This window comes from Garra rufa, chromosome 8 (genome assembly GCF_049309525.1).
Source record: "Garra rufa chromosome 8, GarRuf1.0, whole genome shotgun sequence".
In the NCBI taxonomy this organism is placed as follows: Eukaryota; Metazoa; Chordata; class Actinopteri; order Cypriniformes; family Cyprinidae; genus Garra; species Garra rufa.
Window position 1 is genome coordinate 47,764,003 of NC_133368.1, and position 27,302 is coordinate 47,791,304.

Genomic DNA, 27,302 nt, shown 5'->3' on the forward strand with positions numbered 1-27,302 from the left:
CTATTTATCCATCCATCAATTTATCCATCCATCATCTATCAATCCATCCATCCATCAATTTATTTATTCATCTATCTATTAATCCATCCATCAATCAATTTATCCATCCATTATCTATACGTTTATCAAACTATCCATGCATCTATCAACTTATCCATCCATCAATTCCATCCATTATCTATCAATCCATCCATTCATCCATCTATTAATTAATCCTTCAATCAATTTATCCATCTCTCATCTATCAATTTATCCATCCATCTGTCAATTCCATCCATCACCTATCAATCCATCCATTATTTTATCCATCCATCATCCATCTATTTATCCATCCATCCATCCATCTATCCATCCATCTATCAATTTATCCATCCATCATCTATCAGTCCATTCATCCATCCATCCCTCCATCCACCAATTTATCCATTCATTCACTCATCTATCTATCTATCCATCTATCCATCCATATCTTTATCTACACAAATATTCACTTTAAAACATAAACCTTAAATATACTCTTATTTTTAAAACCATAAAAATAAAAACTTACACAAACATTGGTTTCATGAAGAAAAGCATTACGACTACATCCAGACTCCAGTGTAACATTTGCTCTAAAATCTAACTCTAAGCAGCGGTAACAAAAGAGCTCAATTTGCTTCTTTTTTTTATTGCAAAGCGCCTTTCCCAAAATGTTATGATTACCATATTGAAGTAAGCGCTGACCCTTAGTCCCGCCCATCTGGCACATCTACCCTCCCCATTGGAAGACGTTAGCGTCTATCACAGTGCGTCCTGCAGCGCGACGTTACGCCTTGGCGTCATATCCTCTTCGCCGCGTCGTTTGAAGCAAATGGTTTGAAGTAGATGGTAAAGTTTATCTCTACACCCATAACAAGTAATCACATTTTCACGCATTTGTTAAAATAATCAAATAGCTAAATTTAAACTTTAGAGGACTAGTATTTAAATTAAATAACTTGTTTCGACTGTTAACCCCTCTGTCGTGGACTTTGACAGCATTTAAAAGCGACCGGCTGCTCAAAATACTGTAAACAACGAAGTTCTTATAGCTTCTGTACCGTGCCACGCGTTTATATATGTATATATGTGAACTTTTAAAGTACGACATGTATGTGCTAGGCTACTATACGTGTTAGGGCTCAGTTATTATCACTTAACAGCAGTGATGTCCATGAGTCTGACTCCAGAACAGCGGCGGAGGATAGAAGAGAACAGACAGCAAGCTCTGGCCAGAAGAGCCCAGAAACAGGCTCAACTGACACCTGGATCTGCCCAAAACAAGCACACAGGTACCACAGGAGGCCCAGCAAAGAACAGCCAGCTGTTTGCATCCGATCAGGCACATCTAGGGACCCCTGGTCAAGGTGCAAGACAGGTGGGCACCAAAAACTCTTGTCTAAATTCAGAAACTACTCTGAAATAGTTCATTTTTATAGTCAATGTGCAGAACTTATGATTTATGATCTTCCTAGTAACTTTTTTAGTAACCATTTAAGAGCCTGGCTGATTTGTGTGTCATGTAGGACCCAACTGGCTACTACTGTACAATCAAAAAATGCATAATTGATATTACTGACATGTAAACATGACTTCATCTGTGCATTTTTATTTGACATTTGTGCACATACACTACCAGTCAAAAGCTTTTGGACACTAAGATTTTATTGTTTTCTAAAGAAGTCTCTTCTGCTCACCAAGCCTGCATTTATTTGATCCAAAGTACAGCAAAAAGTATTTTGAAATATTTTGACTCTTTATAGTAACTGCTTTCTATTTGAATATGTTTACAAATGTAATTTAATTAATTATTTTTGCATCGTTACTCCAGTCACATGATTCTTCAGAAATCATTTTTAGTAGTTTTTAATATTTAAGATAACTTTTCTATTTGAATATATATTCTATCTTCTGCTCACCAAGCCTGCTTTTATTTAATCCAAAGTACAGCAAAAAAGTAATATTTTAAAATATGACTGTTTAAAATAGCTGCTTTCTATGTGAATATGTTTAAAATGTAATTTATACCTGTGATTTCAAAGCTGAATTTTTTGCATCATTACTCCAGTCACATGTTCCTTCAGAAAAAAATGTAATCTTCTGATTTGCTGCTCAAAAACATTTATTATTATTTTAGATTTTTTTCGGGTTTCTTTGATGAATAGAAAGTTCAGAAGAACAGCATTTATTTGAAACAGAAATCTTTTGTAACATTATAAATGTCTTTATCATCACTTTGATCAATTTAAAGCATCCTTGCTAAATAAAAATATTAATTTCTGTAATTTTCTTTCCCCCCCAAAAAAGCTTTTGACTCCAAGCTTTTGAATGGTATAGTGTATAATATTACAAAAGCTTTTTATTTTATGCTGAATGCTTGTCTTTGGATCTTTCTATTCATCAAATAATCTTGAAAAAAATGTGTTCAACTGTTTTAAATATTATTAATTATAGTAATAATAAATGTTTCTTGAACAGCAAATTAGCATATTAGAAAGATTTCTGAAGGATCATGTGACACTGAAGACTGGAGTAATGATGATCACAGGAATAAATTATTTTAATTATTTTAAAATATATTCAAATAGAAAGCAGTAATTTTAAATAGTAGAAATATTTCTCAATATTTAAAAGAAAAATTAAAAAATTAAAAAAATCTTACTGCTCAACTTTTGACTGGTAGTGTAATTGCTATCATAAATTGCATTATACATAACCGTATTGTATTTTAGAAAAGTGTGAATCAGTAAAATGCTATATTCTATGGTTGATTAAATTGTTGATTACTAAATAGTTGACTACAAGCACAAATGCATTATTAATATTAAAGAAAAATGCACCAATGCACTGTTTTTTAATGTTAACATTGTGGAAAATCTATTTTATAAGAGTTTAAAATTAAAAATTTGTGCATGTAATTGCTATTATTAAATTGCACTATAAATCGCAGCAATGTATAATAGTCTTTTTGAATGTTTAGTTTATTTAGCTTATTAAAAAATCAATTACTATGTAGAAGAGTGTGAATATTGGTAAAAAAATAAAAAATAAATACTATATTACATTATTAACCATATAAATCCATGCGTATCATATTTGATCTGATCAACAAACGTATTTGATCTAATTGATAGTTTATATTTTTTTTAGCAAGTAAATAACTTGTATTTCTAAAAATTAGTATTCAAATATCATCTTACTTAGACATATTTAAAAAAACGAATTATGAAATAATTTATTTGTATGTTTGTGTCATATAGTCAAGGTGCAGATTTGATTACAATTATTGATTTTTTTTCTGCTGTGTTCAATAACACTTATCTTTGCAGACTCAGCTCATAGATACCAAAGGACCCAGTACAAAGCCAGCGCCTCAAACATTCAGTGCTGTTTCTGCAACTCATAGCTTTTATGGACAAACAAGCAAAGCGACCACAGGAGAAAAGCGACCATCTAAACTTCCTGAAGCAGGAGGAAGCATCCCTGCAAAGAAGCCAGCGGTGTCCGTTAAGGGGAAATGTGTGTCGCACTCAGAAAATCGTTTCCGAGTGGAGGTCGGCTACCATGCGGACCTCATCACTGTATTCAAAACCATCCCCTCTAAGAACTATGGTGAGCACAGACAATCTGCTGTTATTATTTACAGAGAGTTATGTGCTAATTAAGCTTAAAGGAACCCCAAAAAATAAAAAATATACTCATCCTCAGGCCATCCAAATTTAGAACAGATCTGAACATCAGAACAGATTTGGAGAAATTTTGCATTATATCACAATTACAATTAATCCTGGTCATTCATAATCTGACGTGTCACACTGTACAGTCCTAATCCCTGGGTTGCTGTTATTATTTGTGTATATTCTTTGTAAACAGCAATGACTAGATAAATACAAAACTACATTTGGTTTTTGACCATTGAAAATAGGTAGGATACTAAATTTGGAGCTGCACTGGGATCTCATTATCTCTGGGATTAAACAGTAAAGGGCCTTAAACATTCGGACATTGTCCTTTAAATAAAATAAGTATCAGTTGTATACAAAGTGACCAACATTTCGTTTTCTACCACTGAAAATGGGTATTATTTAACAGTCTGGACATGGAGCCTCATTGAGATCCCCATATCTCTGGGACTGAACAATGTAGGACCTTGAAAATTAAAAATTCCATAAGAAAAGTTTATTAAGAGCTAGAATCTATAATCATATTGTGATTTCTTTAATACTTTTTGAGTTATAAGCTCTCAAACTTTGGAAAAAGAATATTTATGGCACTCAGACTGGTATGTTCAATGCATTATTTGTTCTTCAGACATTCCTCTTTTAAAGAAAAGAATGCACATTTTAACAACCTATTAAAATATATCTGGAACCGAATCTCATAGGGCATTAAAAATAAAGATGCCAAACGTTTGTTAAAACCCAATATCTAAAAGGGCATCAAAATATATTTAATACTTCTTGAGTTACATGCATTCAAACTTTTGAGAATAACCTGAAAAATGCTGTTTCCCCATTTTTGAATGGTCACCATTGGCGCATAATGCAACAAAGATGGCTAAAGTCAAAAGATTTTAGTAATAGAACTACCAATCTCTATGTAAAAATAACATTGTGATACTGCCATCTTTCTTAAGTTATTTTTACCCCTCTGTAACTTGACTCTGAATCTTAGGTGAAAATTGCCATTTTTACCTCCCTCTCCTCCATGAAATTGAATATTTTGGCTTTCATCGCTATCTTTCTTCAGAAAAAAATATTAGCAAAATCAAAAATGTGAATTTTTTTCAATTTGGTTGATTTGACACGAAATGACCCTTATGCATTTGTCATTGTTCTGCTGTCACAGATCCTGCTACAAAGATGTGGAACTTTAGCCTTGAGGACTACCAGATGCTGAGTATGTCATTAATGTTACTTAACATATTCAAGCAGTGAGTGCATGCAAAAATACATCTGTTTCCTGTAGCACAGGGTGTAATGGAGTTTGCTTGTGTTTCAGTGGAGCAGGCAGCATGTTTACCCTCCGTCTCTCTCAAACCTCTGGATGGGATGGAAGGGCTGAATATTTCAGCATCCACCAGTCGACCCAAAGATGCAGCAGCCCTGGCCGCTCTGATGAGGCTCTGTCAGGGTTGGCAGAAACCAGGTGCCACGGTAAAGGGGAAGTGCATTTTAGTGTCTCGCTGTCGGCTGGAGGTGGAGATTGGATACCAGGGAGATGTCATTGAAATCTTCAAGAAAATGCCGTCAAGAAATTATGGTGAGTGTAATAGATTTACTTTACACTTTTCATGAATGAGGAACAAAATTGGGCCGTGTCAGATATATGTCAAATTATTCTACTAACCCAAATGTAAGTGTGTTGACATGTACTGTAGTTACTTATAGTTAGTAAATGGTCAGTGAAAGTTTGATTTAAAAGGTGAAACTAAATATTATTTGAGCTGTTTTATTTCTTGCAACCTCTTAAATGTAGTTTCAAACATGCAAAATAAAATCAACATATGTATGTAACAGGGTTGCAACTTGCATGGAAAATGGGTGAGAAAGCTAAATATCTTTGGTAATTAAAATGAGTTAATTAATTTTTAAAAGTATATAAATGTGTTTTTAATTTATCTAAAAATAAAATGGATTTGAACACAAAAAAAATGGGTAACAAAAGTGTGTTGAAAATTCCAGAAGGCTTTCAAATTACACACATTTTATTCTTTTTTTATTATTAGACATGAAAACCAGAAAGTGGAATTTCCTTCTTGAGGACTACGGGAAGCTCAGTGAGTCATTTTAATTTTGTTCACTTAAATGAATTATTTTCGAAGAGCATAAATGTAATCATAAATGTATGTATTAGATAGTGGAACAGAAATGTTTGCACTGATTTCTGAGTTTGAATTTCATGCTCAATCCAGAGACACCTTTTTATGCAAGTATGCAAATGCAGATGAGAATGCTTGGCCCATTTTTGCATTACTGTGGTGTAGGGCTGCAACGATTCGTCGACGTTGTCGACAAAAATCGATAATAGAAATAGTCGACAATGAATTTCATTGTCGATGTTGTCGCCAGACATGTTTTCTCTGACCGAGTGAGGCATCTCTCTGCCGAGAGTCGCACATAGGCATTAGCTTCTATGCTGAGCGATAACATACAGAAATGGCGGCGTCCAATGCACTGAATGCAGCAGCTGCGCGTACCAAAACACGCCCGTTTCACACATACTCCGTCTAAAGTGCGTATTTTTTTTCCACACCCATGTTAACGGATTACAACGTTCACAATGTACGGACTGCAAACGCGTTCTGTGTGAGCGCAAAACGAGTCCGTGCTGCTTCTGCACCGCATACGTAACGCACACGGACTGTAGACGCAATGCAGACTGAGTATGTGTGAAACAGGCATAAAGTTTGGGAGCATTTTAGCCTGCTACGGCGAATAAAAAGATTACCTGCATGGTTTGTAAAGCAGTCCTTGTGCATCACGGCAGCACCTCTGTGATGCGCGAACATTTAAAGAGAAAGCACGTCGGACAGTTAAATGAAACCAGTTTGGCTGGCCTCGGTAAGATTTAAATTACATGGAAGCCAATACGTTTTGTTTTGGATATACATTTTTGTTTACGGTATTATTGCTGCTGATGTGCCTGCCCCTGGTTTACAGGAAGAAAATGTTTACTTGATTTTAGGGCTGCAACAACGAATCGATAAAATCGATAAAAATCGATTACTAAAAGCGTTGGCAACGAATTTCATAATCGATTCGTTGTGTCGCGCGACGCAGAGACATTTGGTTGTTAATGTTATTATATATATTTAAAAAAATTGAGCGCAGAGCGGAGTGGACACATTCGGTCTCTCTCCCGCACTGATGCCAGCAGAGTTCGGCACCTCATAAGCTGTGTTTCCATCCAAAAATGCGAATTTAACTTATGCGCAAAACTGGAACATTTGAGCATAAAGCACCGTTTCTACATTATATATATATATATATATATATATATATATATATATATATATGCTGCCCCGATTTATATCAAACATGTTTGATATTTAAACCTACTTTGGCTAGCGTACTTTCACAGCAGCCAATGCTCGATCGCAAAACAGCTGGTGTATGGGTCGTTGGATAGTGGAGATGGAGAAAACTACTTCTATAGTTTTTGTAACACTGTCTGTCTGTATAATGTGTCGAAAACATACCACAACCGTAAGGAGAAAGAGGAGCTCTGCTGAGGTGAAATCGTCTCAGTTTTGAATAGGGCTGTGACGGTGCTGGCACGTTGTTTTTTTATATATAGCCTACACTTCAGTCAGCTAACAAGCAGCCTAAAAACGCTAAAATAAATCAAAGAAATAATATATTTAATCAAGAAAGTAGCCTAAGAATATTATATTATTAAACAAACATTCCTTGTAAAAATGTCCGACAGCTCATCAATTTTTGGCCGACTGAATTTCCAGTCTGACTGTCTTTTTTTCTCTTTCTCTTCCTCATTACACAGCTGCTGATTTTAATAGCAAAGTGATTACATTTATTTTCGTTCCTTTAGTTTATAAAGTTAATTTAGAGATATATTTGGAACACTTTTTGTTTGTTAAATTCAAGTTTTTGTTTTTTAAAGTTATACCTAGCAAACAGCGGCATACAGATCAAAAGCCTGCTTAATTCATCGCGATTTAAATTAAAATCCATTGATATAAAAAACTTAAAACATATCACAATATTAGTTTAATCATTCAATCAATATAAATCCAAAGTTTGTGCGGAGAGAAGCGCGCTTTGCAGCGCATGGAGACGCCAGTGCAATGTGGAATTTCTTTTTTGCTCATAAAGGTAAGAGTAATTTACCACCCGGGCCGGAACTGTAAAGGGTCTACCTTAGTTTGTGTGTACTAACAGTATCAACAAAATGTGCTCTTAAAAGAAAATAAACAGAATACGCTTGATATCTTTGGTTTAAACAGGAGCGCTACACAATAATTAACCGAAACCCAGGTAATTGCCTCACAAACACAATATCTATAGAAAGCTTTAAATTATTATTTTACTATAAAACGAAATAATTAAAATCGAAAACAAAACTCTTTAATTAGCTAATCCATAAAGATGCATTAGGCATTAATGAGCAGATGGCAGGATCGTCAATTTCATCTTTGCAACACTGAATCAGAAAATACTAGTTTATTAATAAGTAATTCGAATATTTTCTTAATTTTTGCCTTGACAGATTCATGGTAATTACTTTTGCTGGGGCTTTGAGGCCAGTTTTGCGTGCATTTGAATGCGGAACTCTTCCAGCTGGTCGCTGCTGATGGCAGGACACCAAACACCGCCATGGCAGAATGAATGTAGCAGAAAGTTAGTCAAGTTATCCCGTTCCAGCGTGCAAAGTCACATGACTTTTTTAATGCGCACTGAGGAAATTAATTTGAGAGGCTTCTTGAGGAGAAATGCCGCAAGTACACCACAGCAAGCCGCTGTCTTGACGGATAGTAATTTTAGTTTATTTAGTCTATATATTTGGCAGATGTAAAGCATACATGTGTATGTTTTTTGTGTTAGTCCATTTTTATTTTATTATTATTATTATAACAGTTCAAGGAGCAACATGTTCGTGCACTTTCTAAAGATTTTAGTTCTGTTTTTGAATAAAGGGTTGTAAATCCCTTTTTTTATCCGATTCATCGATTAATCGAAAAAATAATCGACAGATTAATCGATTATTAAAATAATCGTTAGTTGCAGCCCTACTTGATTTTAATTTATTTTTTCTTATAAAACAAATGTGCCTGTCCTTTAAAAAGATTATAGAGTTTCTTAATTTATGCATTTATGTCTGTACTGACCGATTACTGTGCCTAAATGGTTTTAGACAGGGCATTTTTATTTACTTTTAGTATGAATTGGCCTATCAGCAGCAAAGTTCAATGAAATATGCATTTTTCATTGAAGTACCCCCTTCTTTCTTGTATTTACTATAATTTTCCACATAATTAAAGCAATCTCATGCTGAATTTGAGAAAAATTGAATAATTATCCGATTAGTCGACTAATCGTTTCAATAGTCGGTGACTAGTCGACTATTAAAATAGTCGTTAGTTGCAGCCCTACTGTGGTGGTAAAAATGTAATTCAATGGCACAGATATTTCAAGGTAACTCTACCTTCAAATTAATGAAGCTTGTGTTGCCTTATGAATTGTGATTTGACACTTTTTTTTTTATGCTTATATTTTTCATTCCTGTACTGTTCTGAATACAGCTAAATTTAAATGATTTGAATAAAAACACTTGTTTTTAAAATACATGTTTATAGTATGGAAGCTTGTTTCCACCACAGGATTAAAAAATAAATAAATTAAAATTAAATTAAAAAGGTAATTGCAGTTTATCTCACTAGTCTGACTTTTGCAGTTCTGACAAAAGGACAGAATTGCAAGATATAAACTTGCAACTGCAAGAAAAAAGCAAGAATTATGAGATAAAAAGTCACAATTACTTTTTATATTTGTATTTTTTTATTTATAAAACTACGTTTTGAGATGTAAACTTAAATGTAAAATGTCTAAATTCTGAGTTTACACTACCAGTCGAAAGTTTTTCAACAGTAAGTCTCTTCTGCGCACCAAACCTGCATTTATTTGATCCAAAGTACAGCAAAAACAGTAATGTTGTGAAATATTAATTAATAATAATTAACTAATTATAATAGCTGCTTTCTATTTGAATATATTTTGAAATGAAATTTATTCCTGAGATCAAAGCTGAATTTTCAGAATCATTACTCCAGTCTTCAGTGTCATATGATCTTTCAGAAATCATTCTAATATGCTGATTTGGTGTTCAGGAAACATTTATTATTATTATTATTATCAACATTTAAAACAGTTGAGTATTTTTTTCAGGATTCTTTGCTGAATAGAAAGATCCAAAGTTCAGCAATTATCTGAAATAAAAAGCTTTTGTAACATTATACACTATATACATTGGTATAATTTTTTTTTGGGGGGGGGGGGGGGTGATAGAAATTAATACTTTTTTTTTTTAAATAGTACTTTTATCAAGGATGTGTTAATTAGATCATAAGTGATTATAAAGACATTACAAAAGATTTCTATTTTAGATAAAAGCTGTTCTTCTGAATTTTCTGTTCAACTAAGAAACCTGACACAATTCTACTCAGCTGTTTTCCACATAATAATAATAATAATAATAATACATGTTTTTTGAGCAGCAAATCAGAATATTAGAATGATTTCTGAAAGATCATGTGACTGGAGTAATGATGGTAAAAAAAATCAGCTTTGAGATCACAGGAATAAATTACATTTTTAAAATGCATTCAAATAGAAAAGTTATTTTAAATAGTTTTACTATTTAAAATAACTTTTCTATTTGAATGCATTTTAAAAATGTAATTTTTCAAAATGTTACTGTTTTTGCTGTGCTTTGGATCAAATAAATGCAGGCTTGGTGAGCAGAAGAGACTTTCTTAAAAAAAAAAAAACCTTACTGTTCAAAAACATTTGACTAGTAGTGTATATAGTTTTTTTCGCTCAGAATTGCAAGAAAAAACAGTGAGATGAAAATAATTTTATTTTCTTTATTATTCATTCCATGTTGGGAAATGGGCTTCCATATTATAGTTTTAATAAGGTTTGTATAGTATATGCCTGTATTTTACTGTATTTACTATATTAAGTGCAACTTATTTTCAGGAATATACAGCACATGTATTTGATCGTGATGTCTTTTGTTTTTAGTGGCGGAACTAAGTGAGCTGCCTACGGTGGAGATAGAGCCTTTACCTCCCGCTGTGCTGCAGTCCTTCTCCTCTCAGTTTGAGAAGAGTGAGTCCAAAGCTCCAATCCCTCCTGAAGCCGATCTCTCACATGTGGATCCTCAGCTCACACGAAGCCTCATGCCCTTCCAGAGAGACGGGGTCAAGTAGGTCTCCATTTTCGCCATCTTAAAGGGGTCATCGAATGCCCATTTGCCACAGGTTCATATGAATCTTTAGGGTCTTAATAAAAAGTCTCTAATATACTTTGATTAAAAATTCTCAGTAGTAGTGTAAAAAACCAGTCTTTTACCCTGTCAAAATCAGCCCTGCAAAAAATCAACTCATTTTATTGCAGGGTCCCTTTAAATGCAAATGAGCTCTGCTCGCCCCACCCCTCTCTGCTGAGGGATTACGAGCTGTAATGTTTACTTTAGCCGCGTTTAGCTGCGTTTAGCGGCAAAACTTGCCAACAAGCACATTATTAAGAAAGGCCGTTTGCAAAGATGCATAAAAACCCTATATACTAACTTCAGCTGTGGGTGAATCTGCATCAGGAGCAATTCGCACGAACATAGATGCATATGTAGATCGGGATCAGCGCTTTCCTTTTTAAAAACGAAAGTAACGTTATCCTCTGCGTCTTCAGCAGCTCAGATGTCACAAGTAAATGACGACTGCTATGTTCATTATTACATCCAACAACAGAACACCTCAATCGCTCAATCGGAGACATTCTTGTCTTCCCCTGCACCTGAGTCGACACAATGGCAATCGTATTCTGACTGTTTCAGCTCGGTGAGGGTGGGTCTAAGGTAAGGCTCTCATGTCAATCAACTGTGTGTCGTCACAACGTCAAGAAGCTGAGAATGACCTGATTTTTAAAAGGGTATATTACTGTTAAAGATTTGTAAAAAATACCACTGGGTGGATTGTTATCATTGTAGGGTGGTTGTGTACACCAACTGTCAACACACATTAATGTTCAAACAAAACGTAAAAGTATGGCTGCTCGATTTTGGCAAAAATCATAATCACGATTATTTTGGTCAATATTGTAATCACGATTATTTAAACGATTATGACAGGCTCCAAAACTTTACACAGTGATTAATTAAAAGATAGCAATACAGTGAGAAAAAGATACAATTGAAACAAACAGTGCTTTAAAAATATTGAATACTTTTATGTGAGTCTAAAGTAGTCTAACAATACTACAGAAATTGAATTAGAATGTAAAATAAAACAATGTCTTCACTCTAATAGTTAAACATGCTTTGTTTCTTATTAAAACTAAAAACGTCCTTCATTCAAGAGCAGTGAGTGATGTTTCTTGTATAAAACGTATTTTTACGTTTTATTCATATTAGGCACAGAGACGCCAAAAGGAATATTATGTGTTGCCGCTTTAATCACACGGACCCATTATACTGTTACGCACGGATTTTCATTCTCAACTGTTTATGTTCATTTTCATGATCGTTTGAAGCAGAAATCGAAACCGAATTTCGATTAATTGCACAGCCCTACGTAAAAGTGAGTTTTACATCCGATGACCCCTTTAATAGAAAATAGTTGATGGTTGGTAGTAATGCCAAGGTCATGGGTTTGATTCCCAGGAAATGCACAAAGACATAAACCTTAAATTTAATGTAGGTCACTTTGGATTAAAGCAGTTGGCGAGTGCATAAAATGCATGAATGCAAATATAATGTGATGTTTGCTGATGTGTCAGTTTTGCAGTGTCCAGAGAGGGCCGTTTGCTCCTGGCTGATGATATGGGTCTGGGAAAGACGGTCCAGGCTATCTGCATTGCTGCCTATTACAGGAGTGAGTGGCCTCTGCTGGTGGTCGCTCCGTCCTCAGTGCGCTTCACATGGGCTGAGGTACATGCACTTACTTTTAGAGAGATGTTTTTTGAGGATGCATGTCACACCTATGCAACTGATGCATTTATTTGATCAAAAATGCAGTAAAAAACAATTAAATATATTTTTACAATTGAATATAGCTGTTTTCTATTTAAATATATTTTAAAATGTAATTTATTTCTGTGATCAAATCATTACTCCAGTCTTCAGTGTCACATGATCCTTCAGAAATCCTTCTAATATGCTGATTTGCTGCTCAAGAAACATTTCTGATTATTATAAATGTTAAAAACAGTTGTGCTGCTCAATATTTTTGTGGAAACTGTGATACATTGTATTTTTCTGGATTCTTTGATAAATAGAAAGTTCAAAGAACAGTATTTATTTGAAATATAAATCTTTTGTAACATTATAAATGTCACTTTCAATCCATTTAATGCATCCTTGTTGAATAAAAATATTAATTTCTTTCACAAAGACTTTTTTGACTAATATTCAGAATTAGTATGTAAATATTAGTATTGTATTTGTACAGCTGTAAAGGTATGTATATATATATATATGTATATATAATAAAATGTATATTATTTTATAGTAGTTGTATTATTTTTAAATACTACAATTAATTATTAATGACAAAAAAATATTTGTACTATTATATTTATTTAATTTAATTTTATTATTTATTTTTCTTAAATACTCGATTTTACAATTAAATATTACAACAGATATTACAACAAGAATTTAATTTCTTCTTATATTATTTTTATGTAGTAATTTATTTATTTTTATTATTTACTGTATTTTTGGGATATTTTAATAAAAAATACCCTAATAACAATATTGCCCTAAATAATACCTAAGCCCTAATAAATTTCATACAGTTAAATATTACTTTTCTTGCATTGTAGTATTATAGTGAATAAACGTGTACAACTTTTTTTTGATGTTTTTCATGATGTGAAATCTGATTTATTAATTCATATTTTTCCATCACTGCACCCTTGAGGGAGGACACGTTCTCTTCTTTCCCAGCAGGGATTCGTGAGGGTGTATTTTAAAGTTTAAAAGGAAATGGTGAAGATTTTCCAGCGTTTCTCTGCGAGCTTTAGTCACACGACTCAACCTTCCTCAGAAGAGCTTGAAAGACAAATAAGAAAAAGGCTCTCAAGACATGATGAATTCTCACTCTTTTCCCTCAGGCTTTCCGCCGATGGCTGCCATCCGTCAGAGCCGACAGCATTAATGTGGTGGTTACAGGCAGGGACAGCCTTTGCTCCGGCCTCGTCAACATCATCAGCTATGACCTGCTCAACAAGATGGACAAAAAGCAGCCGTCCAGCCCTTTCAGTGTCATCATTATGGTGAGAGCATGCAAATCACTCTCATTTTAAATAAAATAGTACTTTTATTCATCAGGGATGCATTAAATTGATCAAAGGCGAGAGTAAAGACTTTTCTACAATAGAAATGTTACAAAAGAAGTCTATTTCAAATAAATGCTGTAAAAAAGTCCTAAGATGAAATGTATTTTATTTCCACAAAAATATGAAGCAACACATCTGTTTTCAACATTGATAATCATAAATGTTTCTTGAGCAGCAAATCAGCTTATTAGAATGATTTATATTATTTTTGTTACTAAATACTATTACTAATACTAATTGTAGTATTAAGTAGTATTAAATATTATTAAATAGTATTAAATATTATTATTATTAACAAAAGTTATATTATTATTATTATTATTGTTATATTTGTATTATTTTTTATAGATATTAAATATTACAACATTTGGATTTTAAAAACTACAATAAATATTATTATTAACAAAATGTATATTATTATTATATTTGTATTTTATATATATATATATATATATATATATATATATATATATATATATATATATATACATACATATATATATACATACATACACATAAATTATATATATATATATATATAAAATCTTATTTTATGTAGTAATTTGTTCATTCATTATTATTATTATACTACTAATTATTCTCCTTATTAATATATTCTTATATTTTATTATTTTTTTTTACTTTCTATTAATTTTTTTTTATCCTAAAATAAAATGTATGTTATTTACACAAAAATATGAATTATATTATATATAATACATAAATATATATTACAATGAAGTATTAAAACAGAATATATATTACAATGAAATATTAAAACAGAATTAAATTTTAATTCTTAATTTATGTTGTAATTTATTTATTCATTATTATTATTATTATTATTATTATTATTATACTAATAATTCTTCTTATTATAATCTTATTAACTTTCTGTTAATAAATAGCTAAAATAACTAACTAAAATAAAATCTATTTTATTTCCACAAAAATATGAAGCTGCACATCTGTTTTCAACATAATAATAATCAGAAATGTTTCTTGAGCAGCGAATCAGCATATCAGAATGGTTTCTGAATGTGACACTGAATGATGCTGAAAATGCAGATTTGCATCACAGGAATAAATTACACTTTACAATATATCCGCATAGAAAGTAGTTATTTAAAATTGAAATAATTTTTCACAATATTACTGTTTTTACTGTATTTTTATTTAAATAAACACAGCTCTGGTAAGCAAAAGGGTCTTCTTTCATCCCACCTAGTAATCATCTATCAGTGTATAACCTTCAAATATCAAGACTTCGAAAGTTTTTTTGACCTCTTTAAGAGTAGATCCAGTAGCAGGATGTGAATTGAATTCTCCTGTTTTATCTTTGTTTGTTTGTTTTGTTGTACAGGATGAGTCTCACTTCTTGAAGAACATGAAAACGGCTCGCTGTCGGGCGGCTCTGCCTCTGCTGAAGGTTTGCTGATTCAGGCTTATTTTGGTGGTGAATGTTAAAGCGCTGCGGTTTAGTTTATCCTGTTCTGTGTTATTTAAAGTTTGAAGTTTGACTTCTGCACAGACATTGGCTGCCTCTCAAAATCTACTGCTGAACTAGAAGGCCTTGCTGGGAAATGTTGCCCAGAAAACCAAGAAAGCCTTAAGGTTTAGCTTTTAAAAGCCAAGAAAATAAGACGGCCATAAATATAACTTCTGATATGAAACCAATAAGTTTAATATAAGAAGACTAGGTTTGGCTTGTACATATGTGACCCTGGACCACAAAACCTTAAGTAGTCTTAGGTCTTAAGTATCATGGGTATATTTGTACCAATAGCCAAAAATACATTGTATGGGTCAAAATTATCGATTTTTATTTATGCAAAAAATCATCATTTTTAATTGGAGATCATGTTCCAGGAAGATATTATGTACATTTCCTACCGTAAAGATATCAAAACGTAGTTTTTGATTAGTAATATGCATTGCTAAGAACTTCATTTAGACAACTTTTAAATGAAATTTTCTCAATATTTAGATTTTTTTGCACCCTCAGATTCCAGATTTTCAAATAGTTGTGTCTTGAGTCAAATATTGTCCTATCCTAACAAACCATACATCAATGGAAGCCTTATTTATTCAGCTTTTAGATGATTTATAAATCTGAAATTATGACTGGTTTTGTGGTCCAGGGTCACATATTGAAAGATTTGCATTGATGTCATTCTATTGTTTTCGTTGTCTCTGATGCTGCTAATTAAACGTCTGTCTGGTGTTAATAGACGGCTAAGAGAGTGATCCTGCTGTCAGGAACGCCTGCCATGTCCAGACCTGCTGAGCTCTACACTCAGATCCTGGCTGTGAGGCCTTCCCTTTTTCCACGCTTCCATGACTTCGGCACACGCTACTGCGATGCCAACCAGGTATGTCCATCTGTGTACAGGTGTGCTCTCAGACAGCTATGTTCTATGCAATTGTTTTGATAGAGGAAAACAATATACAGTTCCATTTTCAATGTTATTTCTCCTTCAGACATTGTTCTTTTAAATAAAATAAGTATCAGCTGAACACAAAGACCAAAAAATGGGTAACATTTAACAATCTGGGCATGGAGCCTCATTGAGATCCTCATGTCTCTGAGACTGAATGATGCAGGGCCTTGAAAAAGAATTCAAAAAGAAAAGATTATGAAGAACTAGAATATGAAATTATATGGTGATATCTTTTATACTTCTTGAGTAAAAGGCACGCAAACTTTGGAAAAATAATATTTATGCCACTCAGACAGGAATGTTCAATGCAGTTGTCTTGACAGAAGGAAACGAGATACATCTCTAGTTTTAACATTAATTGTTCTTCAGACATTACTTTTTAAAAGAAAATAAGTATCGTATTTTTTCAAACTGACCCACATTAGGTTTTCGACCACTGAACGTGTGTGCATTTTTTAAAATTTACTCCCAGAGCCATATTGAAATTTCCAATATCTTTAGAACCAAATCTCATAGGGCATTAAAAATAAAGATGCCACAAGGAAAGTTTGTTAAGACCCAATATCTAAAAGGGCTTTCTAATATCTTTAATACTACTTGAGTTACAGGCATGCAAATTTTGGAAAAGAAAAACTTTTCAATGTTCAGCAAAACAAAAAAATTGAGCTGGGTGAGGTTTTTGAAATTAGGTTGATTTGACAAGGAATGACCAATTTTTGTAGCATGTTAAATCACAATGTTTATCAGAATGTTTTTCCAATTAGAATTTGTCATTTGTCTGCAGCTGCCGTGGGGTTGGGATTACTCCGGCTCGTCCAACCTGAGTGAACTGAAGCTGCTGCTGGAGGAGTCTCTGATGCTTCGACGCCTGAAATCCGAGGTGCTTTCGCAGCTTCCCGCCAAACAGCGTAAGGTGGTTACTGTGACGACAGACGGCATCAACTCCCGCACCAAAGCTGCTCTCAACGCTGCTGCCAAAGAGCTCGCCAAAGGATGTCACAACGTGAGTGCAAACTACAATACAGCTATGAAAATAAGTCTGTTTTAAACATAGAGGAATTTTGTCCTTACTTACTCTCCCTCATCTTGATTCATTCTTCAGAAAAATGTTAAAAATCATAACCGCATATTGGTTTGGAATGAGATGAGGGTGAATAAATATGACAGAATTAGTGTTTTGTGCTCATTACTTTACCAGAACTTTTCTGTGTTCATGTGCAGAAGTCACAAGAGAAGGAAGCTCTCCTGGTTTTCTTCAACCACACAGCAGAGGCCAAGATCAGAGCCATCATGTATGTTGACCACTAATAACAGTAACTATAAAGATAACCATAACTATATTAGCATCCACACCAACAGACAATATTGTTCTGCAAGATAGATTCTAATTAATGTTGTCACAATACCAACATTTTGACTACGATACCTGACTAAAATATCTTGATATTTCTACTGAACCGATACTACAACAAAAACATAGAATGACAGGTAAAGTAATTGAATAATAGATGATCTAAATGGAGGTTTATCTATTTAAAAAAAGCATTTCATTTATCTTTGTTATCAATAATAAGAACATAGATGCAGGTAACAAACTAAAGGACAAATGCAATAAAACAAAGACACAAATTAAATAAATAAGGCCCTGTAAAATTTGTTTTATTCCAAAATTCCATTTTATTTTTTCCAAATTCATTCATTTTTGTTTCGTTTTGAATTTTTCTAGACTCTAGAAAGTTTGGAAACGCCCTATAAAAGTGGGGTTTTGAACAATATTGGTATGAATCCTTATTAATTTGTGATAATTTTGCACTGATAAGGTACAACACAAACTACAAAAACACATTTTATTACATAAACAGTTCATACATAGAAAAACATTTTAAAAGGTTAAAAAGAACAGCATTTATAAAATATAAATATTTTCTAACAATATAAGTCTTTGCTATTACTTTAATATATCCTTGCTGAAAAGTCTTAATTTCTTAAAAAAAAAAGAAAGAATAAAAATGTGCTGAATCACAAACTTTTAAACAGTAGTGTACATGCTGTTCTTTTTTAACTTTGTATTCATCAAAGAATCTTGAAAAAAATTCAGCCTAACATCACAGAAATAAATGAAATTTTAAAATATATTCAAATAAATTTTGAATTCAAATAGATAAGTTTTTTTATTTTAATAACATTTTGCAATATTACTGTTTTTTTCTGTATTTTTGATCAAATAAATGCAGCCTTGATGAGCAAGAGACTTATTTAAATAACATCATTGAATTAAAAAAGTTTACAAATAAAATCTCAAAATATTAACAAAAACTATAACATCATATCATTTACTAATATAACACTGGTTGACTCTGCTGCTCAGGGAGTATATCTCAGACATGCTGGAGTGTGGACGAGAGAAGTTTCTGGTGTTTGCTCATCACAAACTGGTTCTGGACAGTATAACCAAAGAACTCGGTGAGAAGGTCTGTCCAAATTTATTTTTTCTTCACAAAAATCTAAAGTTCTTTCTTAAACATTTGTTAAAAGCTGCCAGCAGACTGAGATGGAATCTGGAGACTTTATTTGGAATTCTTAGAATTCAAATTTTCGAACTTTAGATTTCAAAATTAATTCAAAACAAATAAAAGCTGCGCAATATATCATGGTCATATCAGTTATTGTCGATATCATTAATGAATGAATGAATTACTTAATTTTTTTTATTCATTTTTAATCTGTTGGATATTTATTGTCCAGTAATGACTTTCTTTTCATAATGAGTTAACGGTCTATCCTTAACTAAAATGGTTAATAAACATCAAAGGATGTGTAAACTATGTAAATGACTGCTATGTCATTTTGGTTTCTGAATATAGTTTTATATATATATATATATATATATATATATATATATATATAATATATACACAGTGGATACGGAAAGTATTCAGACCCCCTTAAATGTTTCATTCTTTGTTATATTGCAGCCATTTGCTGAAATCATTAAATTCCATTTTTTTTCCTCATTAATGTACACACATAAAAACACCGAATTGTTGACATTTTTGCAGATTTATTAAAAAAGAAAAACTGAAATATCACATGTTCCTAAGTATTCAGACCCTTTGCTGTGACACTCATATATTTAACTCAGGTGCTGTCCATTTCTTCTGATCATCCTTGAGATGGTTCTACACCTTCATTTGAGTCCAGCTGTGTTTGATTATACTGACTGGACTTGATTAGGAAAGCCACACACCTGTCTATATAAGACCTTACAGCTCACAGTGCATGTCAGAGCAAATGAGAATCATGAGGTCAAAGGAACTGCCTGAAGAGCTCAGAGACAGAATTGCGCCAAGGCATAGATCTGGCCAAGGTTACAAAAATATTTTCTACTGCACTTAAGGTTCCTAAGAGCACAGTGGCCTCCATAATCCTTAAATGGAAGACGTTTGGGACGACCAGAACCCTTCCTAGAGCTGGCCGTCCGGCCAAACTGAGCTATCGGGGGAGAAGAGCCTTGGTGAGAGAGGTAAAGAAGAACCCAAAGATCACTGTGGCTGAGCTCCAGAGATGCAGTCGGGAGATGGGAGAAAGTTGTAGAAAGTCAACCATCACTGCAGCCCTCCACCAGTCGGGGCTTTATGGCAGAGTGGCCCGACGGAAACCTCTCCTCAGTGCAAGACACATGAAAGCCTGCATGGAGTTTGCTAAAAAACACCTGAAGGACTCCAAGATGGTGAGAAATAAGATTCTCTGGTCTGATGAGACTAAGATAGAACTTTTTGGCCTTAATTCTAAACGGTATGTGTGGAGAAAACCAGGCACTGCTCATCACCTGTCCAGTACAGTCCCAACAGTGAAGCATGGTGGTGGCAGCATCATAATGTGGGGGTGTTTTTCAGCTGCAGGGACAGGACGACTGGTTACAATCGAGGGAAAGATGAATGCGGCCAAGTATAGGGATATCCTGGATGAAAACCTTCTCCAGAGTGCTCAAGACCTCAGACTGGGCCGAAGGTTTACCCTCCAACAAGACAATGTGCATCTCTGGAAAGACCTAAAAATGGCTGTCCACCAACGTTTACCATCCAACCTGACAGAACTGGAGAGGACCTGCAAGGAGGAATGGCAGAGGATCCCCAAATCCAGGTGTGAAAAACTTGTTGCATCTTTCCCAAAAAGACTCATGGCTGTATTAGATCAAAGGGGTGCTTCTACTAAATACTGCTGAGCAAAGGGTCTGAATACTTAGGACCATGTGATATTTCAGTTTTTCTTTTTTAATAAATCTGCAAAAATGTCAACAACTCTGTGTTTTTCTGTCAATATGGGGTGCTGTGTGTACATTAATGAGGAAAAAAATGAACTTAAGTGATTTCAGCAAATGGCTGCAATATAACAAAGAGCGAAACATTTAAGGGGGTCTGAATACTCTCCGTACCCACTGTATATATATGAGCACTAGTGGGTGTTGATATTGTGTTTGCTTGCAGGGAATCAGTTACATTCGTATTGACGGATCGACGCCGTCGGCAGACCGTCAGCAGCTGTGTAACAGATTCCAGTCGTCACAGAAGAGCTGTGTGGCTGTTCTGTCCATCACTGCTGCTAACATGGGGCTCACGCTGCACTCGGCCGATCTCGTGGTGTTCGCTGAGCTCTTCTGGAACCCTGGGGTGAGTCATAAACATGCTCAGACATTTACAGGCTTCCCACACACATCTCCAGACCTGGTGCAGTCATGCTCTAAAATATTTCACTGGCTAGAGATTTCTAATTGTTAATGCAAACTTTAAAATATTAGAGCTAACAGAGAACATTTTATATTAATTTAAATAAAATTAAAAGTTTATTTAGTAATCATAACGTAAAGTCATGGAAATTCATTCTGAATCCTGAATTTATACCTATATTTCAAGCTTGAATGTAAGACTTTTAATTCATTCACCCTTTCATTTACTTTTTTTTTTTTTTTTACAAAAATGTTCATTAAATAAATATAACTACATTATTTAAAAAATATATTATTAAAAAATAAATATGTTATTAGATGCTAGTCACCTATTATTTACATTTTTTTTTTTTAAACGAATACTTTAATGATTAGTTTTTTTTTTGTAATTTTTTTTTTATTAACTTTAAAATTCAGTTTAGTTTCATTTATTTTTTCATTTATTTAAAACTTAATATGCTTAAGAAATCAGTAAAATAAAATTTAAATTAATTAAAAAAAATGTAATAATTTGTTAAGATGATGTCGTCATATATCAGTTTGGCTTTAAAATAATAATAATAATAATAAAGTTATTGCAGTTTATTCAGTAAAATAGAATAAATTAAAATGCATTTTAAAAAATTAAATAATTTGTTAAGATGATGTCGTCATATATCAGTATGGCTTTAAAATAATAATAAAGTTATTGCGGTTGTGCATTTAAATTTAAAAATTCAGTTTAGTTTTATTTATTTTTTAAAAACAATATGCTTAAGAAATCAGTAAACTTTAATTAAAAAAAATAATAATTTGATGTTAAGATGTTGTCATATATCAGTATGGCTTTAAAATAATAATAATAATAATAATAATAAAGTTATTGTAGTTGTGCTTTTTTATTAGTTTATTTGTAAATGATTATTTATGTTGATTTATGTATTATTAATTTAAAATTCAGTTTAGTTTTAGTTAATTTTTGCAAAGGATTGTTCATTTTAGTTGCATTTTATTTCATGGATGCTTAAAAAAAACTGTAAGGAATTAGTTCATATTTGCACATTTTTCATGCAATCATCTTTTTTCTTAATTTTTCAACCACTTTTTAAAGTTTAGACTTGGTTGTAATTTACTTGCTTTTATTATTTTTATTTCATAGAATCATTTTTTTTTTTTTTTCAAAAAAAGTTTGGTTTTGGTCTATAATAACCCTGATTCTCAGGCACCGCAGGTCTTTTTTATTTGACTAGTGTAGCATAATCTCTACCTGTAGACATGTTTAGACTGCCAGACTTAGATAAAAGCATTTTCCATGAATCAGCAGAGTAATTCAGTGTGGAACAAGCTCTCATCTGAGTTCAGCAGAAATGACTTAATAAATGTAATTGATATAGAGAGTGCTGCCAGAACACTTGTGACTAACATTTATTTCATTCAGGTCCTGATTCAAGCGGAGGACCGCGTGCACAGGATCGGACAGACCAGTAATGTGGACGTTCATTACCTGGTCGCCAAAGGCACAGCAGACGATTACCTTTGGTGAGAGCAATCTGCAGAAACCACAGTCATGAAAAACCTGCAGATTTCAGGGAATTTTTACTTTCTTTTCTTCAGACCTGGAACAGCTGGTGAGAGGGAATGATTGGTTTTGGTGCAAAAAAACAATCATGAACAAAACTTAGGTTGAAAGAAATGTTATTTTTTATTTATATATATGTATATATATATTTACTTCATGATTTATGTATTTATTCCATTTTAAATTACAGTTTGTAGTTTGTGCCCTCATTTAAATGATTACCACAGTTTTAAATTTTGTTAACAATATTAACAACTCATTGTAGACTATTTTATTAAAATTATTATTACAATTTTGTATATTAATTTGTATTTTTATACTTTTTTGTTTGTTTCTACAATGGATTGTTCATTAAATTTTTTTTATCATGTTTTACAAACATCATGCCACAAATTTTCACACTTTTTTTTTGTGTTTCTCAGGCCCATGATACAAGAGAAAATGAATGTTTTAGAGCAGGTCGGTTTGTCTGAATCCAACATTTCAGAGAATGCAGAATCTGCCAGCTTTCACAGCAAGGTCAGTATTGCAAACCTTTGACTTTTGATCAGTATTTGGCATTAGAACGTTTAAAATTTAATCATATTTAAAAAAAAAACACTGTAGACTCTCATTGCACCATAATTTATGTATTATTTATTTAATGTTATCTTTGGAATTTAAATATTGATTTATTTTTTGTAAACATCATACCTTTTTAGCTTATTTCAGTTAATGTCATTAAACTAGTGAGCTAAGCCAGTAGTAGTAGATGTGAAAAGAGGAACAGACAAACTGAATCAATTGAGTGAGTCATTTACGATGGAACCGCTCCAATTGATTCAACTCGTGACTTTAGTTCAGTATCGCAGTATCGCACTTCAGGATTGCGTATCGCAAATTATTTAATTCAGATCGGTACTTCGCAGTAGGTCCACAAATTATTTAGTCCATTAAATGATTCTGAAATGTTGTTCAGATCGGAACGTTGGAGTGTGAATCATTTGATTCAGATCAGAACTTAGGAGCACGGAACACAAATCATTTGATTCAAATCGGAACATCGGAGTGTGAATCATTTGATTCAGATCAGAACTTAGGAGCACAGAACACAAATCATTTGATTCAAATCGGAACATTGGAGTGTGAATCATTTGATTCAGATCGGAACTTTAGAGCACGGATCGTGAATCATTTGATCCAGATTGGATCTACGGAGTGTGGAACGATCTTTGATTCAGATCTGAACTTCAGAGCACGGATCGCGAATCGTTCAGTTTAGATCGGAACTTTGGAATGGGTTTGTGAATCTTTTGATTCAGATTGGAACTTTGGTGCGGGTTCGCAAATCTTTTGATTTAGATCGGAATTTCGGAGTGGGTTCGCAAATCTTTTGATTCAGATCAGAACTTTTGTGCGGGTTCATGAATCTTTTGATTCAGATTGGAACTTTGGAGTGCAGAACGAGAATCATTTGATTCGGATCAAAACTTCTGAGTCCGAATGCAAAGCATTTTATTTAGATCGAAACTTTGGAGTGTGAATCATCTGATTCGGATCAGAACTTTGAAGCACAGTTCTTGAATAATTTGATTCAGATTGGAACTTCAGAGCGTGGAACGATCTTTGATTCAGATCTGAACTTAGGAGCACGGAACACAAATCATTTGATTCAAATCGGAACATTGGAGTGTGAATCATTTGATTCAGATCGGAACTTCAGAGCACGGATCGTGAATCATTTGATCCAGATTGGAACTTTGAAGCACAGATCATGAATCATTCGATTCAGATTGGGTCTACGGAGTGTGGAACGATCTTTGATTCAGATCTGAACTTCAGAGCACGGATCGCGAGTCATTCAGTTTAGATCGGAATTTCGGAGTGGGTTCGCAAATCTTTTGATTCAGATCAGACCTTTTGTGCGGGTTTATGAATCTTTCGATTCAGATTGGAACTTTGGTGCGGGTTCGCAAATCTTTTGATTTACATCGGAATTTCGGAGTGGGTTCGCAAATCTTTTGATTCAGATCAGACCTTTTGTGCGGGTTCATGAATCTTTTGATTCAGATTGGAACTTTGGAGTGCAGAACGAGAATCATTTGATTCGGATCAAAACTTCTGAGTCCGAATGCAAAGCATTTTATTTAGATCGAAACTTTGGAGTGTGAATCATTTGATTCGGATCAGAACTTTGAAGCACGGTTCTTGAATAATTTGATTCAGATTGGAACTTTGGAGCATGAATAATTTTGATTCAGAACGGTACTTTGAAGCGCGGAATGTGAATCATTTGATTCAGATCGGAACTTTGAAGCGTGGATTGTGAATCGTGCGATTTAGATCAGAACTTCTGTGTGGGTTGATGAATCTTTTGATTCAGATTGAAACTTTGGAGCCTGGTACGATCTTTGATTCAGATCTGAACTTCAGAGCACGGATAGCCAATCATTTGATTCAGATCAGAACTTCGGAGTGGGTTTGTGTATCCTTTGATTCAGAATGGAACTTCGGAGTGGGTTTGCAAATCTTTTGATCTAGATCGGAATTTTGGAGTGCGCATTGTGAATCATTTGATTCTGAATGGAATTTTAGGACGGGTTTGCTAGTCCTTTGATTCAGAACGAAACTTAGCTTTTAGAATAAATGTCAAATTGATTCAAACTCAAAGTTGGTAAACATCTACATAAATATTAAGTAGTTATAATTGTTATTAGAAAAGAGTTAATAATTATGTAATCGCTGAAGAAAATCCTTTTCCTGTTTCCTGTCAGGATCCTCAACAGCGGACCATCACTGAGATGTTCCAGAGATCCTTTGATGAGGAGGAGATGCTTGCTTTAGTTGATCAAGATCAGTAAGGATGCAAACTATTGCATAAAATCACATGAAGTGTTTCAGTTGCTTTGAAATGTAATCACTGGACTTGTTTTTGTTTGTGACAAAGTGACTAAATAAAGCCTAAAAATGATTGATACCATTGTCAGTTTCAACCAAAAAGTAAAAACAGACAATAGTGTTTTCAGAGCCTTTAATTGACAAGATGTAGATAATTCATACACAATGTTTGACTGAAGAAATAACTGGCTGTTTTACAGCTGCTACACATCCACTCGCCTTCAGATCCAAACTGATGGAGAACAAAAAGATTATATCATATAATAATAACCAGAATAGTGTATAAATGAGACAAAAAAACACTGAACTGATTCTTTTCAGTCATTTCTTTCTGAATCAGATTATACATCTTTTTTAATTATAGTAATACTAGTTCTCATGCATGTTTTTAATATAATCATGTGACCTCACCTTTACCTGTCTTCTTCTTTGACAGATGATTGTTCAGATTTCATACATTTCATTCATCATTCAGATCCCCTAACATACAGAAGACAAAAGTTTCAACCCATTTACATCACAAGTTAAAGCTGAAATAAAGTTGGTTTATAATTCCAGTATAATGTTTTTGACTCTGTGTGATTAATGTTAATCACGTTTTTGACCTGAATTCATCTGTTATGTTTGTCTAACATGCATAAATAAAAGCTAATGCACAAATGAATTATTTCTGATTAATCCGTCTCATTTATGCTTGGATGCACCAAGCTGCTTTTTCCATTTCTTTCAGTTTTTCCCCGCTGTACTTGACTGCATCAACAACATCAGATAATATACTCCATCTACTGAAGAAAATCTGATAATGTTGACAGTATTTTGCATGTAATTCGTGCATTAAAATGCTTACAAATTCTGGTTTTGATAGCTATTCACCTAAAATGAGGGAAATTTTCAGGAAATGTAATTCTTTGCAATTTGTGACAAGGACTGATATACTGTATAACAGTATAATAAAAAAACAGGAGCATAATTACTTGTGATTGCTGAAATATGGACCTTCAGTTAAAAGCTGACTTTGACTTTATAAATGTTTCTTTATCATTTGACCATTAATGTCAAAGTGGCAAAGTTTCCAAAACATGTTTTATGTCTGAAGGATCAGTGTATGAACTTGTTTTTGACTTATGCATTACTAGTTATTGAAAGAAAGACCTGCGTCTTGCGAGCTGGATGTGGCCGTCTCTAGTGCTTCGGTCTCATCAGAGGATGCTGGGTGACTCTCTCTCGTCTCAGGCTTCATTTCTTCAGCACCTTCTGGATGTAAAGAGGAAGGGTAATGTTGACTTTTGTGTCTTTTTCACCTCTAGTTAATGGACTAAAGCAGAGACACTAACTTTTTTGTCAGCTGAACTACTTTGGCGCATCAAATTTGGCGCATTTTTGTCTATAGCTCGTACACTGTTTGACGTAGACTCAAAAACTTTACATTGTTGCATTCCTTGGGTCAGCGCGAAAAAAAAGTGGAGTGCAAAATTTTTGCGTTACGATGTACGGTTCCTCCTGAAAAATTTACTTCTACCCGAAAACCTACTTTTGCGAACTAGTTCTAGTTTTTTTCGCCTGATCGGAACCAAAAAGTTGAAATTTCGACTCGCGGTCAG

At 33.4% G+C, this 27,302-nt stretch overlaps 1 protein-coding gene across 1 annotated transcript; it reads left to right on the forward strand.

Moving 5' to 3' along the window:
- The first annotated feature begins 855 nt into the window (after positions 1 to 855).
- Positions 856 to 26,365, forward strand: smarcal1 (SWI/SNF related, matrix associated, actin dependent regulator of chromatin, subfamily a-like 1). The gene is made up of 18 exons (XM_073845751.1): positions 856 to 1,399; positions 3,351 to 3,633; positions 4,870 to 4,920; positions 5,023 to 5,283; positions 5,750 to 5,800; positions 10,785 to 10,968; positions 12,537 to 12,687; positions 13,875 to 14,036; positions 15,463 to 15,528; positions 16,331 to 16,471; positions 17,325 to 17,543; positions 17,762 to 17,832; positions 18,909 to 19,011; positions 21,028 to 21,210; positions 22,684 to 22,784; positions 23,247 to 23,343; positions 25,578 to 25,660; positions 26,138 to 26,365. Exons 1-18 carry the CDS (start codon positions 1,190 to 1,192, stop codon positions 26,139 to 26,141), a joined length of 2,421 nt encoding a protein of 806 aa, XP_073701852.1. The 5' UTR covers positions 856 to 1,189; the 3' UTR covers positions 26,142 to 26,365.
- Positions 26,366 to 27,302: the final 937 nt, after the last annotated feature.